The following is a 25,531-nucleotide window of genomic DNA, read 5'->3' on the forward strand; positions in this document are numbered from 1 at the left end:
TAGCTGGTCTGGTAAATTGAATTCACAGGTTATTGGGCAATAACATAATAGACTGAGGATGTTAATGTGTCGGTAGTTAAAACACAATTCCCCTTCGAGCCATGCTAGTAAATTGCTTTTTGTTATTCTTTCCTCACATCTTTCTGTAGTTGTTCCACGCTGCTGCAGCTCAGATATTTATTCCAGTCTGAACCTCAAAGAACCTGAGGCTACTGCTAAAAACCTGCAGGAGTCAGTACCACAAATTGCAATGCTGACATGCAGGACATGTACACACTGACCTGAATAATGCACACGAATACACTTAAAACACAGTCATGCACACTAAAAAAATAAGCCAAATTACTAAAGGATGCTTTGAGTGTGTCATCCCATAACTGCACACACAATCCAGTCTACTGTAGGTAGGAAGGGTGGAGGGGAAAGAACATAATTATTTATTCACAATATACATATTTTGTATCAATGAGAATGATAAAAAATCAGGTCTTGTGTTGGCATCAGCGTCTAAAAATATCAAAAGATAGCTTAATTCTCTGCTGTTATTCCAAATCTTGGCTTATTCATGTCCTTTGTTATGATAGAGCGTGAGAGTTAATGAGAGGGTGTTATGGACAGGGGAATAAAAGGCTGTCTCATGTTACAATATCTTGTTAACTTTATGATGGACCACAGCCAGAGTTATGGATTATAGATGCCAGACCGAGACTGGTCTTGTTTCAGTGGAGCTCGGAGAGACGCAGTGAATACATTTCTATTAATATTGCCTGATAAATTTTTTTTTTTCTCGTTAGAATCAGCAGGAAGGCGCATTCAATAAAATGACTCACGTTTGCAGAGAAGAGTCTTGCACCTGCTCTCTGTGAACTGTGTGAGCTAACGCGAACTAACTCTGCATATTAATGTGCGAGCTAAAGTCAAAAGTACAGTTAAATTACATGCAATATATTGCATTAGAGTTTCTAACCATATTACTATTGCACAAATTAAACCTGTGCATGTGAAACCAATGGCGTTGGTGTATTAGATGAATGTGCTTTCGGGCATGAGAGCGAATAGATATGATTCACATATCCAGCTTCCTTTTTTTTTATGTGGATTAATTGACACTTGACAATTGTTTGTGCTATGCATTTCCTAAAATGTTGTCTTCTGTGTACTTTTCTGCTGACTTTGGTCTCAACAGTGTCAGTCATGTATTCAATCATTTATGATCGCATCAAGACATGCTCATACATTTTAATCACCAAAACCACAAGGAAAAAAAAGTAGAAACAGGTCCGATAAAAGGAGATCTAGTGAGAAGATTGTAAATCATATCAATGACCTTTTCTGTTGGTGAAAATGCTGTCTGCTTCTTACCTTTCCACATATTTCCAGGTGCTCTGTGCAGAGTGTCAGTGAGATGCCGAGGTCTTTTAGGTCCCATCATCACCGTGAGTAGCTGCCTGGTCTCTAAAGAGCAGATCTGTCTTCCTCAATTAGGATCCTCCAGAGTTCAGTACAGTTACTTAGCTCAGTGGCATGATTCAGCATCGTTGTCGCCAGGATTAAAGAAGTAAACTCAGACAGACGTCTCATTTAAGTGGTGATGATGTGAATGTTTCACACAGATGAGGTGGAAGCAGCTACTTCACTTAGAAACAGCCCAGATGTCACTATAACATAACTTTATATAGAACTTTAGATTATTATGCATTTATGAGTTGATGACTACAGAATTAAAAATCCCAATATTTTTGACCAAATACCTCAATATTGATAATGTACATGTATTGTATATATTGCTAGGCAAACGCTTGGGTCCATGTTTACTTCCTGTCAGCTTGTCTCATTCACATACACTGCAACAGGAAGTAAACTGGGAATGTTTACAACTGTGAAATGGTCCATACAGTATTTAGGCAAATAAATATTGCTACTTTCAGAAGATATTTCCACTAATGATTAGTAAAGTGGATATGATGATGAATTATTCATGTTAATTTTACTCGGAAACAATCATAGGCACAAATAAGTAGAGCTGAAGCGATTGGTGTCTATTCGTCGATTAGTTGATTGATCAATTATCATTGCAGCCCTGCAAATAAGTTTAATACATTTTATCCAAAATCCCAGATGATATCTAGTTTGGTATCAGGACAACATTGCATTTATTAGGGCTGCAACTAATGATTATTTTCATTTTTGATAAATCTGTCAATTATGTTTTTCAATAGATCGATTAAAGAACAAGTGTGTAACATTTTGGGGGATCTATTAGCAGAAATGGAATATAATATTCATAACTATGTTTTCATTATTGTATAATCACCTGAAACTAAGAACTGTTGTGTTTTCGTCATCTTAGAATGAACCCATCATATCTACATAGGGAGCATATCCTCTTCAGGGAGTCCACCATGTTGCTCCGACATGTTTCTACAGTAGCCCAGAACGGACAAACCAAACACTGGTTCTAGAGAGAGCCTTTCACGTTACCTGAAGGCCACCGTAGTTCTCCGACAGACATGCTTGTCAAACTGCGGTAACATGAGCCGCACAGTACAAGCCGCCGTCTGATTTCTGTTGCTCCTAAAGTAGAGTTAATATGGTATGGATGGCCTCTGAGCGAGGCAAACTGCGTTACCACAGTTTTGCACTCGGCGGCTCACGTTACCACAGTCTTGGAAAGGGAGGAGTGAGCGGAGGGGTGCTCAGTTGGGTGCAATTTGCAACCATATTACTAGATGTCGCCAAATCCTACACACTGTACCTTTAATTATTATCCATAAAATGTCATAAAAATAGTGGAAAATGCAAGTCCCCAGAGCCTAAGGTAACATAGTCAAATTGATTTTGTCCGATCAAAACCCAAATATATTCAATACACAGTGAAATAAAACAGGAAAAAAGCAGCAAATGATGCAAAAATGTGGAAATTTTCCCCAAAAAATTACAAAACCGATTACTTGTTAATTAAAGAAATACATTTTCTTTAGATTGACTAATCAGTTAATATAAGACAGTATCTACATACACTAATTTTTATTTCTGAAGTATATTCGGACTTAAAAAAACAGCTAATATTCTGTGAGAGGACTTTTTCCTCTTGGGTGTCATAACGGCGTGTCCAGCCAGAATCCAGCCAGATGTCGCCCCCCTTTCTCCCTCTTCTCCTCTGTCCCTATAATATAGCAGAGCACCACTCCAGTCAGCTATTGTTTACTTTCATTCCAGGTTTTATATTTGCACAGTAGCTTTAAGGGCGCGGTGTATGGGCAGGTGTTTCAGATGGAGTTTGATGGGCAGCTGGATTAAAAACACTGTGTGGAATCCTGGGAAATATCCATTACTGTATAGACCTGCAGAAACGTGCTAATCCTCTACTTCTTTTTAATCCACTGTAGGCAAAAATCAAACAAAGGAAACTACTGCTGGGGAATGTGAATCCAAATTTCCTTAGGTGCTCACCATATCATGAGGGTCTATCATAACTGGTGCCCATATTTAATAGAAATTGTTTTACTCATGTTGAAGAAGGGAAAACATTTATGCTGGAGTGGGTAAAGGTGTGTCTCTTTGCATCTTCTTCACCATGAAAGATCAGCTCCTCTGGCTGTTTATTTGCCTCGTATCTACATGAAAACAGGCTGTTTAATTGCTGCGGTATTTAGCTAGTTTTGTAGTACAGGACTTGGCAGATGGAAGACAGCCGCATCAAACAGCCGTAGCCTATATCAAACAGGAGAAGCACGGTGATGCACTGCAGGCTAAGTCATTAGTGATGGCATTTAGCAAGCTCTTCAGCTCACAGAAATGTAAATGAAACAGTGATCTTGTTGTAGCTGACTCAAAGACTGCACTGTTTTTTCCCAGCAGTAACACAGACATACCTTACTTATTAAAGCTGGTAGGATATGACTTTCGGCCTGAGATTGACTCCATAGCTGTTGGACATTTTTGCTCTCCAGCGGTCATGTTTCATGTTGTTCCAGTGTCAAACCGGACAGATTTGCTGTGCACTACCGGTTTGTGCCAAAGCAGTTTTCTCTGCTGTGTCTGTCTGCATCTCAAAGTGTTCGAATCATGTTTTTTCCTCTTCCTCTGAATGCTATTTATAGTTGCTCTGATTATATAATTCATAAAAAAATAAGATGCGAAATTGTGCCAGGTTGGAGAGAGGTTCAACAAATGAGGTGGGGGTGCGGAGGTGATGAGAGAGAACAAGGAAAGAGGGTTGAGGGAGGACAAAGATCAGACCTGTCACATCTCACCCACCTCAGCTTTCAGAGACGTTACACCGCCAAAGCTTTGTCAAGTCTACGGTGGCAGCACATTTCGGATGCAGATGAGGTGTCACGAGTGAGACAGAAAGATTCAGCCTGAAAACTTGGGAGAACAAGGGCATAGAAAGAGAGGTAGATTGAGGTGTGAGAAAGTGAAAGTGGAAGAAGGCCCGTTTTGTCATGAGCTGCTTGGACTCAGCAGGTTGAGGCTGCCCGGCCTGTGAAGCCTCATCCAGCCTGCTGTCTGAATACAAGCCAGGATTAGAAATTCTGGAGAGCAGTTGGCAAAACAGGCATTCTGGCTGATTATAATGGAGGGAGCTCCATCGCAGCATGAAATATATAGGCCAGGACAAGGCAAGAGGAAGAATTGCCCAGTGAATCACTCAGGCCTGCCTGGAACGTGACTGGCGGCCGCTGAAAGGATGGGCATAGCAGGGGGAGGGAGTGACAGCTTTATACAGCAGGCTGTTGCTCAGCTGTAGAGTGGGAATGCTTGTGGGTGGGGGAGGCACGAGTGGAGTGGAAAGGAGGGGAGGGGAGGGTGGGAGATTATGTAACAGTGTTACAAACGTATGCCTGGTGATGCGAGGAAACCCCAGATGAAATAGAAAAGGTGAAATGGGCAGAGGATAGTTCAAGGGATGCTGAAAAAAAGAACAACAAAAAAAAATGAAATTCACAGATTCACCAATTCTGCTTTTTATACTCTATGAACACCATGTAGGCGTGCAAGAAGGCAGGCTGTGTATTTGAGCACAACTGAGTTAATTGGACCATGTCACCTCGTCAAGCTGCCCCTCCGCTTCCATATTCAGACCCATCACAGACTTAATGTGTTCATCTCATCCCAGTGGTTTCCGCTGGGAGGGTGAATCCCTCGTCTGCTCCCAGCACGTACAAAAAAACACACAAGCATGCAAAGTGGCAACGCTAACCAGATGTTTTCTCTCCCTTCTCTCTCTCTCTCTCTCTGTACAGTTTAGCTCTGCATCCGGAGCGTGTGTTGGTGGCCACAGGACAAGTGGGCAAGGAGCCTTATATCTGCGTATGGGACTCCTACAACGTGCAGACCGTGTCCATCCTCAAGGATGTGCACTCACATGGCATCGCCTGCCTGGCCTTCGACCTCGAGGGACAGGTACAGTTGTGATAATGCTCAAATGATGAGAATCCACCACACAATATCCTAGGAAACTGACCGTTCCCTAGCATTGTTTGAATTGCAGTTATTTAATTTCGTCCACAAGGCACTGAGTTTCTGCTGCGTAGAAAAGAGCACGGAGCTGAAAGTGTCAACAGAAATGCTCAGTTTGAGAGGCACAGCAGCAGCAGAAGCAATCAAAACTCCACTCAAGAGCTGCAGGCTGGCTTTTGCAGCTCGCCCGCCAGGCTGAGTTTCTGAATGACACATCTGTGATTACTCCAGCAGTATTGGCCGGACAGCTGCACCCAGACATGCTCTACTTGGTACATTTTACAGCTGCACTGCTTGGTACTTTGCATGACAGAGTTTGACAGGACCTGGTTCTGGTTGTGTTAAGGTTAGAAAAGCTTTAGCACCTGGGAAGCCTTTAAATACTCATGTGAAAATACAGTAAGCAACTGGCATCCAGACAGCGGGTCCATGCTACATATGCACATTATTTGCAACTTGCTATTGAACCGTTTCGTGTTATCTTTCGAGCTCCCTGCAGACTTGCCACCAGTTAATATTTACACACTGCAGCCCCCACCCAATGTTGATTTGGACTATGAAAATCGATACTGTGCGGAAGCATCTCCAGGTTTTTATCTTTGCACGTCTCTCTCTTCCTCCCGTAGGAGCCCTCAGAGTTATACCTCCTGTATTTTGCAGTAAGAGACAGAGAGGTGACCCCGTGCTATTTTCCTGCTCGGGTAGAGAGCTGGGGATTTAGATGGAATGTGACAGTGTTTAAAGCCAGAGGAGGCTCCATCGCTTCTCAGTTTAGCGGCTCTATTTACTCTCTATCTCTCCCCTTCCTAGATTAGAGGAAGTCAGAGCTGAACTCAGGACAATCCAGAGGAATGCCTTGTGCCGTTACCCTGTCCATCTATTAAAGCAATATCAAAATATGCACTGATGCTTGAGACATCTCTTCTAGGTATTTCAGTATGAGCTGCAGCTGTGATGACTGGTAAGAAGAGTACAACTCCTGACCTTTGTTTTATTTTATTCTTGTTGTTCTGAGTATTCTAGCGAGTTGTCTACGTGCCACATTATTCTGTGTTTAAGGTTACATTGAAGATACAGTAAGATTTTATATGGTTGCTCATGTCTTGATTAAAAACCTGCCGGTACACATGATGGCGCACAATATTCCCTTGTGAAACTCTCATTAACCCTCAACAGTAAAAGGTGCCCTTTTATTGTGGCACCTCAGCTGTCATATTTAATTAATGCTAACTCCTCTAAGTGGGATACAGTAGCTTATAATAGCAAGAATGATAATAAGAGTCTACAGTCATGCTAGCAGCTCTGCAAAGCTGTACTTGAGAACAGCAATGCTTTGAGCTGAATGCTAACGTCAGCATACTAATATGCTCACAGGGACAATGCTAACATACTGATGTTTAGGAGATATAATGTCTACCATGTTAAACATTTTAGTTTAGCATGTTTAGCACTCAACACAAAGTACAGGCTGATGGAATATGATTAGTTTGGCAGGTATTTGTTCATAAACTAAAGTACAGAGTGCTCCAGGGATGACGTATTTTTGTAGGCCAACCGGGAAGTTAGAATCGCAAACAAACGTTTATGATATTTACACGTTTGGTTCATTAAGATAATCTCCACGAATGAACACCCCTTCTATGATTTTTGAAGCATGAATGCAATCGGCAGAAGTAAAAAGCTAACGTCAACGGCTATAAACCAACTACACCACGGTGGCATGAGTGCGACACAACAAGGCTGTAAAGGCAGACGTGTCGGCGTGATGACGCATTGTAGTCTCATTTAGCCACTTGTTAGCAACCGCCTTTTTTAAGACATATAAAAGCTTCAAAATTCACGAGTGGGGTATTTACCGGCGTATATTATGTCGTAGAAAAAAACTTTAAAATCTCTTAAGCTTGTGTTGACAACATACCTTATTTCAGGCATCTAACTAAAAACCCATTCAAGAAACCCATTGACTTTGAGGCAAGGGAACCAGATGTGCTAAAATACTAACTCCTTTGCGGGTTTTAGGACTCATTCCTGTAGCTCTCTATTAGGCAACATTTCGACATGATGGATTCACCAAACTTATTACAAGTCATCCTTAGGGGAACAGGGATGTGTGCACCACATTTCATGCCAATCCTTCTAATAGTTGTTGGGACATTTACCGAAAAGCAAAAATGTCATCTCCAAAGCCATTAGGCTCCATCATCTGGGGACCATGGATGTCTGTCCAACATTTCAAGGCAATCCCTCTAAAAGTTGTTGAGATATGGATCAAAGTGGTGGACCCATTCACAGACCGACATCCCTAGAGCCACACCACTAATGTGGCTAAAAAGATTACTTGAGTTTTCAAATTATGGATGTACTTTTCAACTTTACCATTTACATGGTTTCACTGGGTTTCGTCACGCAGGACCTCTTTGCTCATCATTAAAATACAGACTTCTCTTAGTACAAGTTAAAACAGTGCAAATGCCTTATCAGAGACTTCTATCCATAGCCGAACACTGATTCAGGAGTAGATCAAAGAGGACATCCTCTATCATGTAAAGCAAGCTGCAGAGAGGAGAAGGATTTCCATAAGAGCTGCTCTCTCCTCTTCTGCTCCACTGCTGCTGCTGCTGCCTACTCACTCTTTCAGCTATAGGAGGCTCCTCCAGCAAAAGCACTCAAATGTGCTCACTGGAAGCGCCACGGGCTGGACAACTGTTCTCTGTAGCCGCTATTAGCCCTTTCATTGTGGCCTGCCATGCCACAGTGGAGGTAGCTTGTTTCGCAGTGATTAGTGCAACAGAGCAGAGTCGGTTCAATCTGTGACGTCTCTTTCTTTGCTCTCTTTGCAGTGCCTGGTGTCCGTGGGCTTGGACTCTAAAAACACAATCTGTGTGTGGGACTGGAGGAAAGGGAAGGTTTTGGCAGCCGCTCCCGGTCATACAGACAGGGTAAACACTCTCTTCCTCCCCTGTCTCCATCACAAGCTCAGTATCGACCGCCTCAATTAGCTATAAACGCAGGATGGAGCGCCTGCCCAACGGGGACATAAACAAGTTAGGCCTGATTGATTGTGAGCTTTCCAGAGCCCGTCTGAGAGGGTGTACGGCTAATGAAAAGGAATTTTAAAAAGATGAAATACAGGCAGCTGTTGTTTTCTAATTCAGCCCACACACATTATAACGCAGCCTGTGCAAACACACACACACACACACACACTTACACTTGTAATATTTCTGTCCTTTTTCTACTCTTTTGTAAGAAATTTGATGATTAGAAGTCCAGACTTCTGATTAAATTGAATTTATCTAGATTAACATCACATTAAAGAGTTATACAAAGGATCAATATGCTCTGATGTTTTGGTGTTTGTGTAGCAATATGTAATGCATTATATGTTTTCTCCCCACAGATATTTGACATATCATGGGATTTGTACCAGCCGAGCAAGCTCGTAAGCTGTGGAGTCAAACATATCAAGGTACAGCCACTTCCTGGTCACTCTACACCCTGTAGATTACAGCTGGCTCTTGATAGCTGGAGCCTCATTTGCATAATATTTAAAAACAGATTATGATTTTTAGGAAGTCTGAAGAATCCGGTGGCTCCGTGCCCCCTTCTTCCCTGCCTTCCCCGCTATATCGCCATGACCATATCACAGTCTTAAAATAGATGTATGCAAATTCACTTTTTTTTCCCAGAGTCCATGGTTATTAGGCACTTAACATAAGTAGGACAGGCAATGACTCACAGTCTCTTCCCTCAAATTAGTAGTAATCTGCACTGCAGAGAGGAAAAATGTTCTCTTTTTATGTGGAACCATGACTCTGCTGCTCAGCTCTCCTCATTCAGCTTTTAAAAACACTCAAACTGTGGCTGTGCTCGCTTTCCTTCTCGGGCCTATCTCTATCACTTCTTTTTCACAGAAGAGTGGTGTTCATAAATATTTAATGAATTCATGCAGGGTGTCTTCGCCAAGCCTTCCCTTGGGATATGTAGTAGTGTTCCTTGAGTGGCATGTCCATTAGGAAGTAACAAGGAGTCCAGAGCCACAGAGGAAGCTTATTTCAAAAACATTGGGAAGAGAGTGAATCATGCTCGGGTAGGAAATGCAACCACGGGTCCTGCGAGGCTAAACATTGCTGCACTTGATGCAATCAGGAGGTTTAGCCTACTGTACGTATTTCCCAGCGGTGTCACATGCCACTGATGACTCCCTCATCTCAATCCAGCTTGACCTGCCTCCTCTCGTAGTAATTCCCCCCTGAACTCTTCCCCCACCGCCGTGGCACAGAAACCCCCTACGGCCGCCGCACCCAACCCCCCCATCCAGTCCACGCTGCTGAATCCTCCAGTCTTGCCCCTCCTCCTCCTCTGGATTCCTGATGCCAAGGCAATCCAGCAATTGTCCCACATAATTCCCCAGCCTTCACCCTACGGACCATGTGACATCTGCTCCCCGGCCCTGTGCTCGCTCAGCGATTATAGCACTCAGAGCACCCAGGAGATTTAGTCCCAGTAATCCACTCACTAGCAGGCTGAGGAAAACACAACCTCTTGTGACGAGGGCCGTGGCTGCTGGCGAAGCTTTCCTTCTCACGCAGCTCCTCCTACCTAATTATACAGTGGTTTGTGTTTTGATTCGTTCGGGATAACTCAGACCTTAGCGTGGCCCTCTTCAGCCCACACACACAGAAACACCACACCTACCAATCATCTGCCCGCTGCCCGACTAGTTGCCGATAAAAAGCTGGAAGGACTGTACCACCGGTTTTGCATGTTGTAGCCCAGTGGCTCTTAACCTTTATGGCTTGTGACCCCTTTAAACAAAGCATTATTTTCTGATTAACAGTTTTTTATTCTTTCTCAAACAAAGTACAAAATAGTAGGCATCTCAAAATATACATCTCAAAATATACCTCCAAACCCCCCAACCCTAAACCCCACAACTCATTATCACCACATACACAATTGGCCTTGGTTGTCAACATAATACACTCCATCATTCAGTATGAAGTGGACACACATAATAAAACAAGACAGAACTCAACAAACAGACCGTCGCAAAATAAGGAAGTACAAACCAAGTACATCTTTTTGTCCATGCATATATTCAAATGTAATACACAAAACATGCAACTCCCCACAGAGTTCGGTCCATGTCAGGCACCCTCCAAAACGGTTAAGTACTTGCCCCATTTACGAATACATATATACATTCAATCTTCCAAACCGTTTATAGGACATCTCAAATGCTGCCACTCTTGCCATTTCAGCAGCCCCCGTGGACTGGAGACACGCCTTCAGCACCAGTTGCATTCTTTAATTTTTTTCCAGAGACCTAAAGAGGCAAAATCATTCAGTAACTTAAAAATGGAAAACATAAGGGAGGAAGTATTAAAAAAATAATCTGAATTTTGTTTAGCAGAAATCTATTTCTTGTTCCTATTTTCCTTAATCTTTAATTATCTTGTGACCCCTTAGATTTATCTTGCGACTCCTTGTAGGGTCCCGGCCCTCAGGTTGGGAACCATAGTTGTAGCCCATATACTAAAAATCATGTATACTTAACATCATAGCTAACAATTTTCAAACCATGCTTTGTTGTGGGCTGCAGTTAAAAAGAATCTTTAAGCTGACTTTGATACAAGATATTTAACGATAGCATTAATTTAAAGGTACAGTGTGTAGGATTTGGTGGCTTTTAGTGGTGTGGTTGCAAATTGCAACCAACTGAGTAACCCTCCGTTCAGTCCTCCCTTTCCAAGACAGCGGTAACGTGAGCCGCGGAGTGCAAAATTGTGTGAACACCGTTCACCTTGCTCAGAGGCCATCCTTACCAAAATAACACTACTTTAGGAACAACGGAAGTCAGACGGCAGCTGGCGGTACCACAGTTTTGCACTCTGCAGCTCACGTTACCGCAGTTTCACAAGCGTGTCGGAGAACTACGATGGCCTTCAGGTATCGTAAAAAACATTCTGGGCTACTGTAGAAACATGGCGTTGCGACATAGCGGACTCCATGACAATGACCCGCTCCCTATGAAGATATGAAGGGCTCATTCTAAGCTAACAAAAACACGATGATTCTTATTTTCAGGTGATTATACACTAACATAGTTATTAATATTATATTCCATTTCTGCTAAGAGATCCCCAAAATGTTATACACTGTTCCTTTAATACTGTTCATGGACCCTTGTGAAAAAAAGAAGACATCAATTCTGCCTTCATTTTTGTTAAAGTCATGTTATAATTACGATATCATGTAGTGCTTTAACTACATTATACTTCCAAATGCAAAAATCGAAAACTGTATACATGCTTTTTAAAGGGGACAGCAAAAATGTGCAAACATGCAAGCATGGCCCTTTAAGGTAGCTATGAGAGTGTATGTGTGCCCTCAAACATCATGTGGAAGAATGACAGCAGCTTTGAGAAAATCAGCTCCCAGCACCGCTGACAGCCAGTCATCTAGTTTTCCTTACAGTGAGCTGCCAAAGAGTTGACCTCTGTTAGCGAAGCATTTAGCGCTCTGACACCATTCAGGGCAGGGTCACTGTAGTCTGACAGGGGGGATATTATGAGTGAGAGGAAAGGGATGAGGGGTGAAGCAGTAGCTGGTGAGTTACAACCCCATTAATTGCATTTAAAAGGTTTTCCTTGATGGAGTGATGGAGGAGGTAACGGAGCTAATGACATATCACTAATCCTGGGTAAAGAGGAGCAGCTTACACTATACCAAGGGGTTGTCTGGACGATGTTTAAGAAATATTATTCAGAGAAACTGTTAACCAGATCCTGGTTTCAGTACAACACAGTCTCATTTTCAAGCACATTTCCACCTTTCTACTGTGTTCTCTTTCTCTGTGCTTTTCTCTCCTGCTCTTATAGCTGGCCTCACCTAAACCCCCTCAGCATCTCGTCTCCTCTTAGTAATTCAGCAGCGAGGGGATTAGCCGTCGCCCGTGTCTTGCTGCCTTATCAGTTGCGGGCAGGGAGGGCTGTGCAGTCACGCCGCATCCATCCCCGCTGCCTTCGCAACAGGCTGGGCCACAAACCCCCCTCTCCCCTACTCCCATCCCCGTCTCAGCCATACCTAGCACTTGGCACACTTCAACCTGCATATACACCTTCCCAGATTACTCACACACCTATGATCTTTACTACTTAACCTTCAGCCGCGACCCCCCTCACGTGAGCTCACGCACATGCAAATGCTCCCTCAGAGCTCAGTTTGGAGCTCAGGATCAGAAGAGACCTGTCCTGAGGAGGTGCGTACAGGCTTCAGATGCTTTATTGCGGGGCTGTATCTGAGGCTGTGATGCCTGTCTCTGATAATCGATCTCTCCTGTTAGCACACAGCCGCCCTATCAGTCAGGAGGATAGTTGTTAGTGAGGGTGTGACAGGCTGTCACTGTCGAGGAGCTCATTTGTTCATTGGGTGACTATCTATCAAGCCTCAGTTCTTGTGTTGTCAAAAGCACAACACCGCCTACAATTTCTGTCTTTTCTGAGCAGAATCATGCTGGTTATTTTAGTTTAAAACTTCTTTTTGCAATGAACCAGATTTCAGGAAAATTCTCCTTTAGGTAGACCAGAAAAGGGGGCTGCCATTCTGTCATTTTCCTGCCGCTTGCCGGTGATGAGTGTGTCTCTGTTTCACGTGCCGACGGCCGTGTCTCAGCATTCAAGACGCCCTCCTCGAGCTTCCTCCCTGTGATCTCATCTCCATGCAGACAGAGCGTCTCTCTTTCACTCTCTCCTCCTCCTCCGTTTGATGGATTTAGCCCTCAGACGAGGCCGTGCCCGCTCATACCAATGACCTTGTTCATAAATAATGAGCCTGCACGTATGCGTGCGTGCCTGAGTCTGTCTGTGCATGCTGATCAGGTGGTTACAGCACTGACCCCCCAGCAACAGTTCCCAGTATCACATGAAGAGGAAGGGGAGCATTCAAATGTGACTTGCGTGCGTGCGTGCGTGCGTGCGCGCGTGCGTGCGTGTCTGTGTGTCTGTGTTTTTAATGGAGTGGCTCTGTGTGTGGCTGTCGAACCATAAATTACGTGATGGTTTTCACTCCATAATTGTCCATTTGGATTTTTCATGACAGGATTACAAGGGGGGGATTATTAGCCACCATACTCTTTCACTCTTTCTGTTTGTGTTTGCAGTTTTGGAGCTTATGCGGTAATGCTCTCACGCCCAAACGTGGTGTTTTTGGCAAAACGGGGGATCTCCAAACCATCCTCTGCCTTGCCTGCGCCAAGGACGAGGTCACATATTCAGGTGCCTTGAATGGCGACATCTACGTGTGGAAAGGGATCAACCTGATGAGGACGGTGCAAGGAGCTCATGGGGTGAGTTTGTAAGAGAGGAGTGTTTTGTGCTTTTGTGGCTCAGGCTGATTTCGACTTGCAGTAAATCTAGTAAACTTAACCGGGGTCGAAGCCATGCATGCTGGCTTCGTTTGATTCTGCTCAGTAGAAAAGGATCAGCCTTTTGCTCCACCGGATTAAATGATATCTATGGGATCAACAGCTGGGTGAGGGGATGGGTGGGTGGGGGAGGGGATAATGACTACAGTACATGCTCATTGCTGCTTTTTGTACTACAAAATGTCTCACTGAGGGTTTAACAAGGTGCCTCGCTGTGTATACAGAGACTCGTAGCCAAAGGAGGTCATCAGTAGAGTAATAAAAAAGATATGACACCTCCCGTTACCTAGTTCTGTGTTATCTTGAGGCCACAGTAGCAGGTTTTGTAATTGTGAAAGCCTTGTTAAACAAAAGCCTGTCTGAGCAGCAGCACTGTGCGGTCTGTAGCTGCGGCTGGTTCTGTCATTGCTCATTTATTGTTCGGATCCTCACTGACAGCCTGTCATTTCCTCCAGTCAGGGATTTTCAGCATGAATGTCTGTGAAGAGGGCTTTGCCACCGGGGGCCGAGACGGCTGCGTCCGGCTGTGGGATCTCAACTTCAAACCAATTACTGTCATTGATCTCAGGGAAACAGACCAAGGATATAAAGGTGATGTCAAACTGCCTCCTTTTTCCTTTTAATATGGGCAAAGAAAGGTTGCAGGCCGAACTGGTCTCCCGAGGCACAGGAAGAATTGTGTAAATCTACAAAAAAAAACACAGTTTGTGCCAGTTCTGTTCTCCTTACTAACATTTTCTTTCTTGTTTTCTATTTTCTCCTTTATTTATAATCTTGGACCTAACAGTAGCTAGAGGTGAAAATAGCCGAGGTGGGTAATATGATTGCGGACGGAGTTGATAACCATGTCAGTCTGTTTGTTCTGCTCTTCCTCTTGTCGTTAGTAAGTCCAAGCTCTGTTGCAGTTTTACACTGTATACAGATGTCGTGTTCACAAACAGCACATGCTTCCTCCATCCTCTTCTCGCTGTATTATCCAGAGTCACTGGGCGGATTGGCTTGACAACATGTGCTGTCATTGTATTTTCCTGTTAAAATCTCCGTCCTGGGAAGTCTGCAGATGGCTATTTGCACCTCCTGTCTTTATTATCCCCGTCGTGTCTCTTATAATAACTGTATAAGCGTTGGCAAATGTCTGTCTGCTTTCATGTTAGCATGCTTGCTCAATTTATTTTTCCAGATTTTTTAAGTGCATGATGTGTGTGTGTGTTTTTGATAGGGCTGTCTGTGCGCAGCGTGTGCTGGCGGGGAGATCACATCCTGGTGGGCACGCAGGACAGCGAGATCTTCGAGGTGGTGGTCCACGACCGCAACAAGCCCTTCCTCATCATGCAGGGTCACTGTGAAGGCGAGCTGTGGGCTCTAGCCGTCCACCCCACCAAGCCTCTGGCCATGACAGGAAGTGATGATCGCTCAGTCAGGTGAAGCTGCTGTCATGTTACAATGATGTTCAAATTATTTATTTTGTTAAATGTCGTGAATTAATTCAGTATCTTTAGTGATATACTTACGTAATCATGATTTAAGGAACATTTACTTATCACACTTTTCTTGATAGTTTAGGTCTTCCTGGTCCAAGAATGTTGAACAAATTCATCTTCTTTTTTAACGTCCTTGTTAAAGGAACAGTGTGTAACATTTCAGGGGATCTATTAGCATGAATGGAATATAACATTAACAACTATGTTTTAATTAGTAACGCCAAGGGGGCGTGACGTCAAGGGGGCGGTATGTGACGAGTTGGGATGAGAACGTGTTGGGTACTCTGTTGGTTGCAATCTGCCACAATAATGAAGCAGTTGTAACTGTCAGTATGCAGTCAAAAGCCAAATACATAACAGGACAGGCATGACAAATATCATTGCCGTGTAATCTCATCACTGCTTTGCCTCTTCATTTGTGCTGCTTCTCTGTGTCTGAAGGATATGGAGCCTTATAGATCATGCACTGATCGCTCGCTGTAACATGGAGGAGCCGATCCGCTGTGCAGCCGTGAGCACTGATGGCATTCACCTGGCGCTGGGAATGAAGGATGGCTCCTTCACCGTTCTTAGAGTCAGGTGGGTACAAAATTCAAAGGTGGCCCAATTTTGATCCTCTGCAAATGGCTACTATGATGAAGAGCTTCATCATTTTGTGTCCATTTTAGCTCCTCATTCAAGCGACATTTCTCTGCTCCCCTCCAGAGATATGACAGAGGTGGTCCACATCAAGGACAGGAAGGAAGCCATCCATGAGTTGAAGTATTCCCCCGATGGGGCCCACTTGGCTGTTGGCTCTAATGATAACTCAGTGGACATCTATGGCGTGGTGCAGAGGTACAAGAAAGTGGGCGAGTGCATCGGCTCCAACAGCTTCATCACACACATGGACTGGTCCACGGACAGCAAGTACTTGCAGATCAATGACGGCAGCGGCAGGAGGCTCTTCTACAGGATGCCAAGTAAGTCCACGTTCCCACGGTACAACTATTGGAATCATGTTCTCTGTAATACCAGTGAAAAGAAAGACAAGTTGCTTTGATATGGTACTGTTACGGAGCTTCTTTGTGAGATCGAATGTTTCTGTCTTGTGTTGAGGTGGGAAGGAGGTGACCAACAGGGAGGAGCTGAAGCTGGTACAGTGGGCTTCATGGACGTGTGTGTTGGGCCCTGAGGTTAATGGAATATGGCCCAAGTACTCAGATATCAATGACATTAACTCTGTGGACGCCAACTTTAACAATCAAGTCTTAGTAACAGCTGACGACTACGGATTAGTCAAACTTTTACGATATCCGTGTGTAAAAAAAGGTAAAGAATTGTTTAATTTTTAAGGAGAGTTAAGTGCAGAAGTTCTGATATTATTATCTGCTGTGTTACTGATATGTTTCCTCTTGGTTTTAGGTGCAAAATTTAAAAAGTATTTAGGTCATTCAGCCCACATAACCAACGCCAGATGGTCACATGACTACCAGTGGGTCATAACTATTGGTGGTGCTGATCACTCAGTGTTCCAGTGGAAGTTTGTTCCTGAAAGAAAGTCTAAAGAGGCCGTGCATATAGCACCACAAGGTAAGACGAGACCCTGCTCCTTTCACCATTTAACCATAATATGGGAATAAGTTTCCCCAAAAAAGAGGATTTACAGTTTACATTCTGATCAATCCAATTAGGAGTGTTACATTTTAATGTAGCTTTGTGTGGAGACCAGTGACTTGCATTACTGAAATCACTTCACAGAATCAGTGGCTCCTGCCAACAAAACATTATCTAATTAGGCTGAGTGGGAAACCCTGATGGAAAGTTTGATGCCTACCCAATTTCCCACTCAAATATTGCAGTATGCAGCAAAATCCCTTTAAAGGAATTGTTTTTGGGGAAATACACCTGTTAAAAAATATGCCTACTAACACTGCTAAAGATCACTTATTGTCAGATACACAAAAATAAATAGAAAAATGACAAGATTTACAGATAAGACAACAACAAGGCAAGCTGTAGAGTTTCTGTTGGGCATATTTTTTAAACTTTGGACCCAGCCAGGTTAGCTGTTTCCTCTTGCTTCCAGTCTTTATGCTAAGCTAGACTAATCATCTCTCGGCTCAAGCTCCATACTTAAAGGAATAGCTCGACATACTGGAAAATACGCTCGGTCTTTTTCTTGCCACGCTTGTGTCTGTATGTAAAATATGAAGCTACTGTTTCTCTCGCTAGATGGTTCAGGTTAGGCATTGACCTTGAATGGTTAAGGTTAGGATAGGTCGTCGTGCAACGAGTCTCACAAAAGCTTTTGCACATTTTTGCAAGTTTTTGTAGTTTGTTTGTTACCTTCTTTCACAACCTAGAAATAGGGGTAAACAGCTGGCCTGGCTCTGGTCCATGGTAACAAAATCTACCTACCAGAACCTCTAAAGCTCACTAATTAGTGTTAATTGTTATATCTTGTTTGTTTAATCTGGTAACTTCTTGGAGTCCGGTACATAACCTCCTGTAAAACATTGAATTTTAGTTTTTACACTTCAGTTTTTGTACATTTCCAGTCTTTGTAGCTGCTGGCTGCTGCTACATGTCTCACAGACATGACAGTGGTATCAATCTTCTCATGTAACGTTCTAAGCTTATTTCCCAAAACATCCTTTTCTTTTTTACCCCCTTGTTTCTTAGTTACATGTGAGGGGTTGTTACATAATGTGCACCCATAGCCTACTGCTCCCACCAGCCTCCTGACGTTGATGTGCTAAACCACCAGAGAGCAATGCACTAGATTGTTCCCTTCCCGTACTTTTTGCTCATCAACTACCAGTTCTATAACGCTCTGCACAGGAACAGCCTCCACGTTAATTAAGACAAATCCAATAAAAGTGAATGAAGCTTGGAAAGTATAATTGCATTGTCATTCCCAAGTCATATTTTTTCCAGAGACAGAGCGGAGCTGTGCTTTCTGAAATTAAAGCGCATACTAACTGCCTTTCCTTTTAATTTTCCTAATGGATCTTGTGAGTAGCCGCCCTTAGCTGCCAGTTCTGCTTATTGCCTCGTCTTGGCACGGCTTTACTGTGCTGCATCAGCATTTTTATACATTTGTCTTGAGCGATGTCACTGTGAAGCACGGCTGCCTGATAAATAGGAGATGCCAAAGGATTATTACATGATTGACCCTCACAGGATGCAGTATTTGTCACTGTGTGCGCGGTGGGATATTTGACTGATTTAGAGGTAGGGAGGGATTTTACTTGCGAGGTGTGATGCAACCTTGTTTCTGCCCGCAGAGACCTTGGCAGACTCTAACAGCGAAGAGTCGGACTCTGATCAGTCAGACGTACCCGAGATGGACTCAGAAATCGAGCAGGAGACGCAGCTCACGTATCGACGACAGGTTTGTGATTATATCAAAGATGTTCCCCTTTTGAACATGAAAATCACATTTCTTTTGAAACAGAGAAAGCTCACACTTCACTACCTGTATCCAGGTTTATAAAGAAGATCTACCTCAGCTCAAAGAGCAGTGCAAAGAGAAGCATCGAGCGACGGCCATGAAGAAGAAAGAGCGACCACCGGGGAGCGGGGTGAAGCTGCACTTCATTCATGGGTAGGTGTACTCTGTAGCATCATGAAAGAGAAACTATGGAAAGGCCGATATTGTGAGTTGAATTTCAAATAGGCAAGCTTTTAAAAATTGGAGACATCTCGCTCTTTCTTTGTTTGCAGCTACAGGGGTTATGATTGCAGGAGCAACCTGTTCTACACCCAAACCGGGGAGATAGTCTACCATGTAGCTGCCATTGGGGTTGTGTACAACAGACAGCAGAATACCCAACGTTTCTACATGGGCCACGATGATGACATCCTCTGTCTGGCGATCCACCCCCTGAAGGACTTTGTAGCAACAGGCCAGGTAGCTGCCTGCACTTCTAACATAAAATATTCAACGTTTTTTTTTTTTAGTTTAGTTCACGGCTCCTCGGAGACGAACTGAGAGAGATTCTTTGTCATATCAGACTCAAAATTCTCTCGTGTAAATTGGTTGAATTAAGTAGATTGTGTGGTTGCGTTTGTCATACAGGTCGGCAGAGATTCCTCCATCCACATATGGGACACGGAAACGTTAAAACCCATGTCTGTGTTGAGGGGTTTCCACCAGCTCGGAGTTTGCACTCTGGACTTTTCTGGTAACTCTTTCAGTTCTCCTATCCATACAGATTCAACACAACATACTTTTCACAAATTCTTCCAGACATCCTGCTTTCACAGGGGGAACGAAAAACTTCATTCACACATAAAAGAAACATGAAAGTTCACAAGACACCCGCTTTACCAGCAACACCGAAAAACTTATTCCTGCTGTCTTTTAGTCTCGGCAGTCTGACGGCATCAAGGTAGAGCTGTTCATCTCACTTCCCTTAATTGGCTCCAGACAGAGGCAGCGCGGTGATCTGTATGTCAGTGTCAGTGAATCACTTGCCGTAGATCAAACCCGCCGGGCTGCTTTCATGTTGCTAACAAGGGCCAAACGTCACTGAAGCAAAGCAGGAGCTGGCTCTGTCTGTGCTGTGCTGAATGGTTTTGGTTCTCTCTCCACAGCGGATGGCAAGCGGCTGGCCTCGGTGGGTCTGGATGACAATCACACTATTGTGCTGTGGGACTGGAGGAAAGGGGAGAAGCTCTCTGCCATGCGGTTAGTACAGCTATATTAGAGTGTTAACATGCAGCATTTGCTGTCCGCACATCCAACAAGCGTTGACAAACCCTCCTGTTAATTCTAAAGATTGTTTGAGCGCTGTTAGTTTAAATATGGACATTTATGGATGAGGGTTAAATTGAAGCCACTTTGCTGTGCAGAGCTGACAGCTTGATTGATGGAGGAGCGGAAAGAAGAGGGGGAATTACCTTTTTATATTACGAGGCGGCTCCACTGCAACACTTAACACTGACAGAGTCTGAATGGTTGGAGTAGGAGGTTGCCCCAGGGCCCCATCTGCAGATCCATAATTAAAGAGAATTACTTTTAATCTTTCATGGGCTCATCCGGGCCAGTTTGGGTGCTTGATATATCAGATTTTATTTCGGCAAGGAAACATTTCAAGAAAAAAATGTGTCTTTTACAGATGTACCCTGTTTCTGAGGTACAAAACCGTACATTAAAAGTGAATGGGTCGCTCAAGTTATAAAAAGGATGAATACACATCCTACGAGTTTGGCCTGATGGCTGTAACTAATTGGACCATAAAGACTAAATATAAAACTCCACATCTTAAAATTACATTAAAGATAAAGGAAGACTTACTTTAGAAGTGTCCAAGGTGACATAAACCCTTAAGTGTGACAGACTGATTTCCTACTGATGCAAATTATCGCTGTGTACACACACCAGGCTTGTACATTTGATGCAAGTGGATTACCAGACCTGAATTGCTGCAAAGCATGAGAGGTGCAAAGATTTTCATTTTCAGGTAAAATTATACAGTCTGTAAACCAGCAGGAACCAGTAGTATCTAACTGGAAAACATCCGCATCCCAAAATATCTCTGCTTTTGCTTTGTTGCTTGTCCTACTTGATGCTCATATTTAGTGTCTACTCCATTGAAATCCCCCCTGGCTAGTTTGGAGCAGTGCATTGTGTGCCAGCCTCTCACTGCAGCTCAGGGACAGCTTGGAGCTGCATTACTTTGCAGACCCTGGTGGGCAGTGCAGTGAGGCGGGCAGAGGGAAATGGGGCCTGACAGTGCCTGGCTTGTGCACCGCCACTGTCTAGTCTTCGGCTTGGAGAGGAGGAGTGGGTGTTAGAGGGGACACAAAGGGCAACGATTAGAGAACTTAAATTGTCAGGTACGGTTCGTCGCATAATCAGGACCAGCGACTCATCTACTAATACTACAATCCCTCTCGTGCCACGATCAGTTAATTTTTTTAATTTATTGTGTTTTTAAGTACAGAAAACACAGCTCTCTAATAGTGAGTAATTGAAGCGCTGCCTCACCTAATTAGAACCTACCACCCGCCCAGGTACGTAAGTATAGGGTGAGCTAAACCGAGTAAGCATCCAAATTCACACTGAATAATGAACATACCATTAGTACAAACTACTGCTGACATCTCAATCTATCTATGGGCACCCATCCATACCAACAAGCACACCAAATACGTAATTGACTTATATTTAATAAGTTTATAATTATATAATTATAAAGGAATAAAAATTAGAAAATCCTTATTTATCCTCTGGGTTCAGTCCGGTCTATAGTATAGTTTTATTTTATTATTATTTTTAATTATTTTACAATGTTAATCCAGTCCTTTATGCAATGTGTGTTATCTGTGGGAATGATTTATTGTGTCTGTTCAGAAACATTTTGATACTCTAAACAATGCAACTCAGTTTAGTTCACACAGAAACAGAGAGCGAGTTATATTTCTGCATTACTGTGCCATGATTAAAAAGCTTCGCTGCACTCGGCCCTTGAATTGTTGGTTACAGTCAGTAGATTTGTTCTTCTTATATTTCAAGATCACGTTTGTTTGTCATTCCAGCTATAAGAAATAATTATGAAATTAAATGTTGTTTCTCTCAAGACCAAGGCGTAAGAAAAGATAAAACATAACAAACATCTTAAGTGTGTGGATGTATGAAATAAATGTAAAGAATTAATGATTTTCCTCTATGCATATTTTGTGATATTTTTCAGGGGAAGCAAGGACAAGATATTCGTTGTCAAAATAAATCCCTACCTACCTGACAAGCTCATCACGGCTGGTGTGAAACATATGAAGTTTTGGCATAAGGCTGGTAAGACCCATGGGTTTTTTATTGTTGACTAGCAGAGCCTCTAACAAGCAGAGCTCGGGCTCAACCTTGACACGTCTTCCTGTGAGTCGACTATCTCTGTTTCTCTTTCAGGTGGTGGTCTAATTGGGCGCAAGGGAAACATGGGGAAGACGGAGACTATGATGTGCGCCGTGTACGGCTGGTCGGAGGAGATGGTGTTTTCAGGCACATGCACTGGGGACATTTGCATTTGGAGGGACATGTTTCTGATGAAGACTGTCAAGGCGCATGATGGCCCTGTTTTCAGCGTGCACGCTCTAGAAAAGGTACCACGGGGAAAAGGCTCTTTCACTGACATGTCTTTTCAGAATAAAATCATCTCCTTTTTTGTCTAGCCATTTCTTATTATCATGTGTAATATTGAATTAAATCTGACGGTGACATGTTCAACTAGCAGGTTATCCTTGCTGCTTTAAATGTGCCGATATATTGTCCCCGTAGGGATTTGTGACTGGAGGAAAGGACGGCATAGTTGCTCTGTGGGACGACACCTTCGAGAGGTGCCTCAAGACCTACGCCATCAAGCGAGCGGTCCTAGCCCCAGGCTCTAAAGGTAAAAACCTGTTCTCAGTCGTCCTCCACTGTCCTTGGTTCATTCTTTCTAGTTCCAGCTATGTAATACAGCCGTCAAATGCAAATCCAGTTAAAGCATTCAATGCTTTTAGCTGAGATGAAGATTGCCTCTTGGTTCAAACTAAGGTCTCTATATAATTCATTGACTGTGCAGGGTTGCTCTTGGAGGACAACCCGTCCATACGTGCCATATCTCTGGGCCATGGCCACATCCTGGTGGGGACCAAGAACGGAGAGATCTTGGAGGTAGACAAGAGCGGCCCCATCACTCTGCTGGTCCAGGTAAGATGTGGATAAAAGATAACACCAAAACCTGTTCCAAATCTGATGATATACACAATCTCACACAGGGATTCATGAGGAAGATACTTGTAGGTTTTCTGCAGTACTATGAGCTGGGAGACTTTTTGAAAGGTTGAAGACGCACTGCTGTGTCATTTTCATTGTATTGTAATGAAGTGGCAGGAAGCTTTTGCCTTGGTTGTGCGTTCAAGGGTTCTCTAACTAAGGATTACATTAGACTTTAAATTTCTTGAGTTGGAGCTTCCTTTAATGCATCAACAACACGGTGCCAAAATGATGATGCGGCGCTACGGCTGCAGAAGTTTAAACTGAAGAAATACATGATATGCTCAGCAGTACCAGACGTATATCCATTCTGTGGTTAATAGGCAAAAACATACAATCCTACCAGCTTTGCCCTTCAGTGTGATTATAACACCACTACTGTCTGTTTAAAACAGCAACTCAGAATCACCAAGGAGGTGGCTATAAACGGTGATGAATTATCGCTGCTTAATGGGAGATTGTTAATTTAGTTAAGAGGTCCTGCAGCGTCTCCCAGGCAGCCCTGATAGCAGTGACTGCTATTGATTGCCCTTTTCAAACACTTTAAAATACACAGGCACATTGTGATGGATGGGATCAGTTGATGAATGATCCAAAGGTTGTCCTCAGTCAGCTGCTGTACAGGTAGCAGGCTAACTATGTAAGTATCCTGTGGAGAATATCAAAGAGGATTATACATATGGTTAATCTGATTGATTAAGCACACTGCTGATGTCAGAGAGGAGGAAAGGTTTGGCAGTGTCGTTGCTGTTCAAAACCTTTTTTTTATGACTTTGAAATCTAGCCAGCTGCAAAAACAGAAAGAAATTTAAGAAACTTTACTTTATATTTAGACTTTTCTTTATCCCAAGATGACCCCTCGTTGAGGTGCATGGACATAGTTGCACATTTAAGAAAACAAAAGTAAAATAAATAGAATAAGTGGACAGTTTCACTGAAATCTAATAGAGGGAAAATACAGTAGAATGGTTATGATAATCAAATATTATATTATATAATAATATATCATAAAAATATATATAATTATGACAAATGAGCAAACAAGCGCACTCTGATAAATATTCAATAGTTACTTAAAAGTCACCATCATGATTTTAACAAACTTAGCATCGTTAAGTCATATTTTTAGTATTTAATTTATTTATTTTTTATTTGAACTGCTTGGACTATTCCTACAGTGGTGTTTAACTGTATTAGTCCTGTGAGTAAATGTGGGGAGGATGTAGCTCAGTGGGTAGAGTGGTTGTCCTTTAACTGCAAGCTTGGCGGTTTGGTTCCCAGTTCCTACTGTCTGCATGTCAAACTGTCCTTGAGTAAGACACTGAACCCCCAGTGGCTCCCTGGGCACTTTACAGCACCCCATTACATCCTAACGATGGGTTAAATGCAGAGGTCATGTATGTATGTGATGAATCTAATTAAGTTAAATATAAACTTTTTTGGCCTTTTAACTTTATTTCTTCTTTATTACCTACGAGTGAGTGGAATATCAACACATTAAATAATGACTTTTGTATGTGTGTGTAGGGTCACATGGAAGGTGAAGTGTGGGGCCTGGCCACTCATCCCCATCTCCCTCTCTGTGCCACCGTCAGCGATGACAAAACCCTACGCATATGGGACCTCTCACCCAGCCACTGCATGCTGGCCGTACGCAAGCTCAGGAAAGGTGAGTCGCTGCTCAAACACTAACAGACGAGTGTGTTTTCTGACAGGAAGTGCGCTGGCTCCGGGGCTTTAACAAACACGTTATCCTCCACAGGCGGCCGTTGCTGCTGCTTCTCCCCTGACGGCAAAGCGTTGGCGGTGGGCCTGAATGACGGCAGCTTCCTCATTGTGAACGCAGACACCCTGGAGGACCTGGTGTCCTTCCACCACCGCAAGGACATCATCTCCGATATCAGATTCTCTCCAGGTCCGCCGCTCACCTTCGCATTTCTTCACCCTGACAAAGCTCCCCTGAAATCCCGTCTGAGGAGTAAATAGGCCTCTAAAATCTGTGTGCCCTTCAAAGCGTCTTAGGATGCAGAAGTTCAGCAGGTATACATATTTCTCTCCCGCTGTCAGTGGGGGAGATATTGCTGCAGGCCTGACCCAATTGAATGGCTTTCTGTAATAAGGCCAGACAGAGAGGCAACAGAAGAAAAATGAGAAACAGTGCACAAAGTGAGAGCAAGAAACTAAACTCTCTTTCGTTTGGACACTTAACCTTAGTCCACAATGCGAGGGATCCTGTTTCTCAACCCAACTCCCATGAGTCCCTGATAGCCTACAGTACATCTTAGTAGAAGTCACTGTATAGACAAAAAGTACGGGAACCATTGAATGCAGAAAAACTAGAACATTTTTTTTGGACAAATTAAAATGTTGACACTAAATGAAACGTTAAGGGATTCCCAAAGTTATTGCATC

At 43.3% G+C, this 25,531-nt stretch overlaps 1 protein-coding gene across 7 annotated transcripts in view; it reads left to right on the plus strand.

The window, feature by feature from the left end:
* The window catches only part of eml5 (EMAP like 5), a 40,274-nt gene that overhangs the window by 3,305 nt on the left and 11,438 nt on the right, over nucleotides 1-25,531 (plus strand). For 5 of the 7 annotated variants that reach the window (XR_005203606.1, XM_037746785.1, XM_037746781.1 and 2 more), the window contains 22 exons: nucleotides 5,250-5,409; nucleotides 8,307-8,405; nucleotides 8,867-8,935; nucleotides 13,631-13,816; nucleotides 14,350-14,485; nucleotides 14,682-14,705; nucleotides 15,114-15,315; nucleotides 15,817-15,954; nucleotides 16,081-16,337; nucleotides 16,474-16,686; nucleotides 16,780-16,947; nucleotides 18,645-18,751; nucleotides 18,846-18,964; nucleotides 19,084-19,270; nucleotides 19,439-19,544; nucleotides 19,957-20,050; nucleotides 22,059-22,159; nucleotides 22,271-22,464; nucleotides 22,640-22,751; nucleotides 22,926-23,053; nucleotides 24,647-24,788; nucleotides 24,882-25,034. Coding sequence is in view for 6 of the 7 variants with exons in the window: in XM_037746785.1 (XP_037602713.1) it covers nucleotides 5,250-5,409; nucleotides 8,307-8,405; nucleotides 8,867-8,935; nucleotides 13,631-13,816; nucleotides 14,350-14,485; nucleotides 14,682-14,705; nucleotides 15,114-15,315; nucleotides 15,817-15,954; nucleotides 16,081-16,337; nucleotides 16,474-16,686; nucleotides 16,780-16,947; nucleotides 18,645-18,751; nucleotides 18,846-18,964; nucleotides 19,084-19,270; nucleotides 19,439-19,544; nucleotides 19,957-20,050; nucleotides 22,059-22,159; nucleotides 22,271-22,464; nucleotides 22,640-22,751; nucleotides 22,926-23,053; nucleotides 24,647-24,788; nucleotides 24,882-25,034 (3,095 nt within the window). In the remaining variant the exon portion in view is untranslated. Of the gene's footprint in view, nucleotides 1-5,249; nucleotides 5,410-8,306; nucleotides 8,406-8,866; nucleotides 8,936-13,630; nucleotides 13,817-14,349; nucleotides 14,486-14,681; nucleotides 14,706-15,113; nucleotides 15,316-15,816; nucleotides 15,955-16,043; nucleotides 16,338-16,473; nucleotides 16,687-16,779; nucleotides 16,948-18,644; nucleotides 18,752-18,845; nucleotides 18,965-19,083; nucleotides 19,271-19,438; nucleotides 19,545-19,956; nucleotides 20,051-22,058; nucleotides 22,160-22,270; nucleotides 22,465-22,639; nucleotides 22,752-22,925; nucleotides 23,054-24,646; nucleotides 24,789-24,881; nucleotides 25,035-25,531 lie in introns of those variants that run through there. The other 2 variants (XM_037746784.1, XM_037746786.1) reach the window with 2 other exon arrangements.

The sequence above is a fragment of the Sebastes umbrosus genome, chromosome 16 (genome assembly GCF_015220745.1).
Source record: "Sebastes umbrosus isolate fSebUmb1 chromosome 16, fSebUmb1.pri, whole genome shotgun sequence".
NCBI classification, from domain to species: Eukaryota; Metazoa; Chordata; class Actinopteri; order Perciformes; family Sebastidae; genus Sebastes; species Sebastes umbrosus.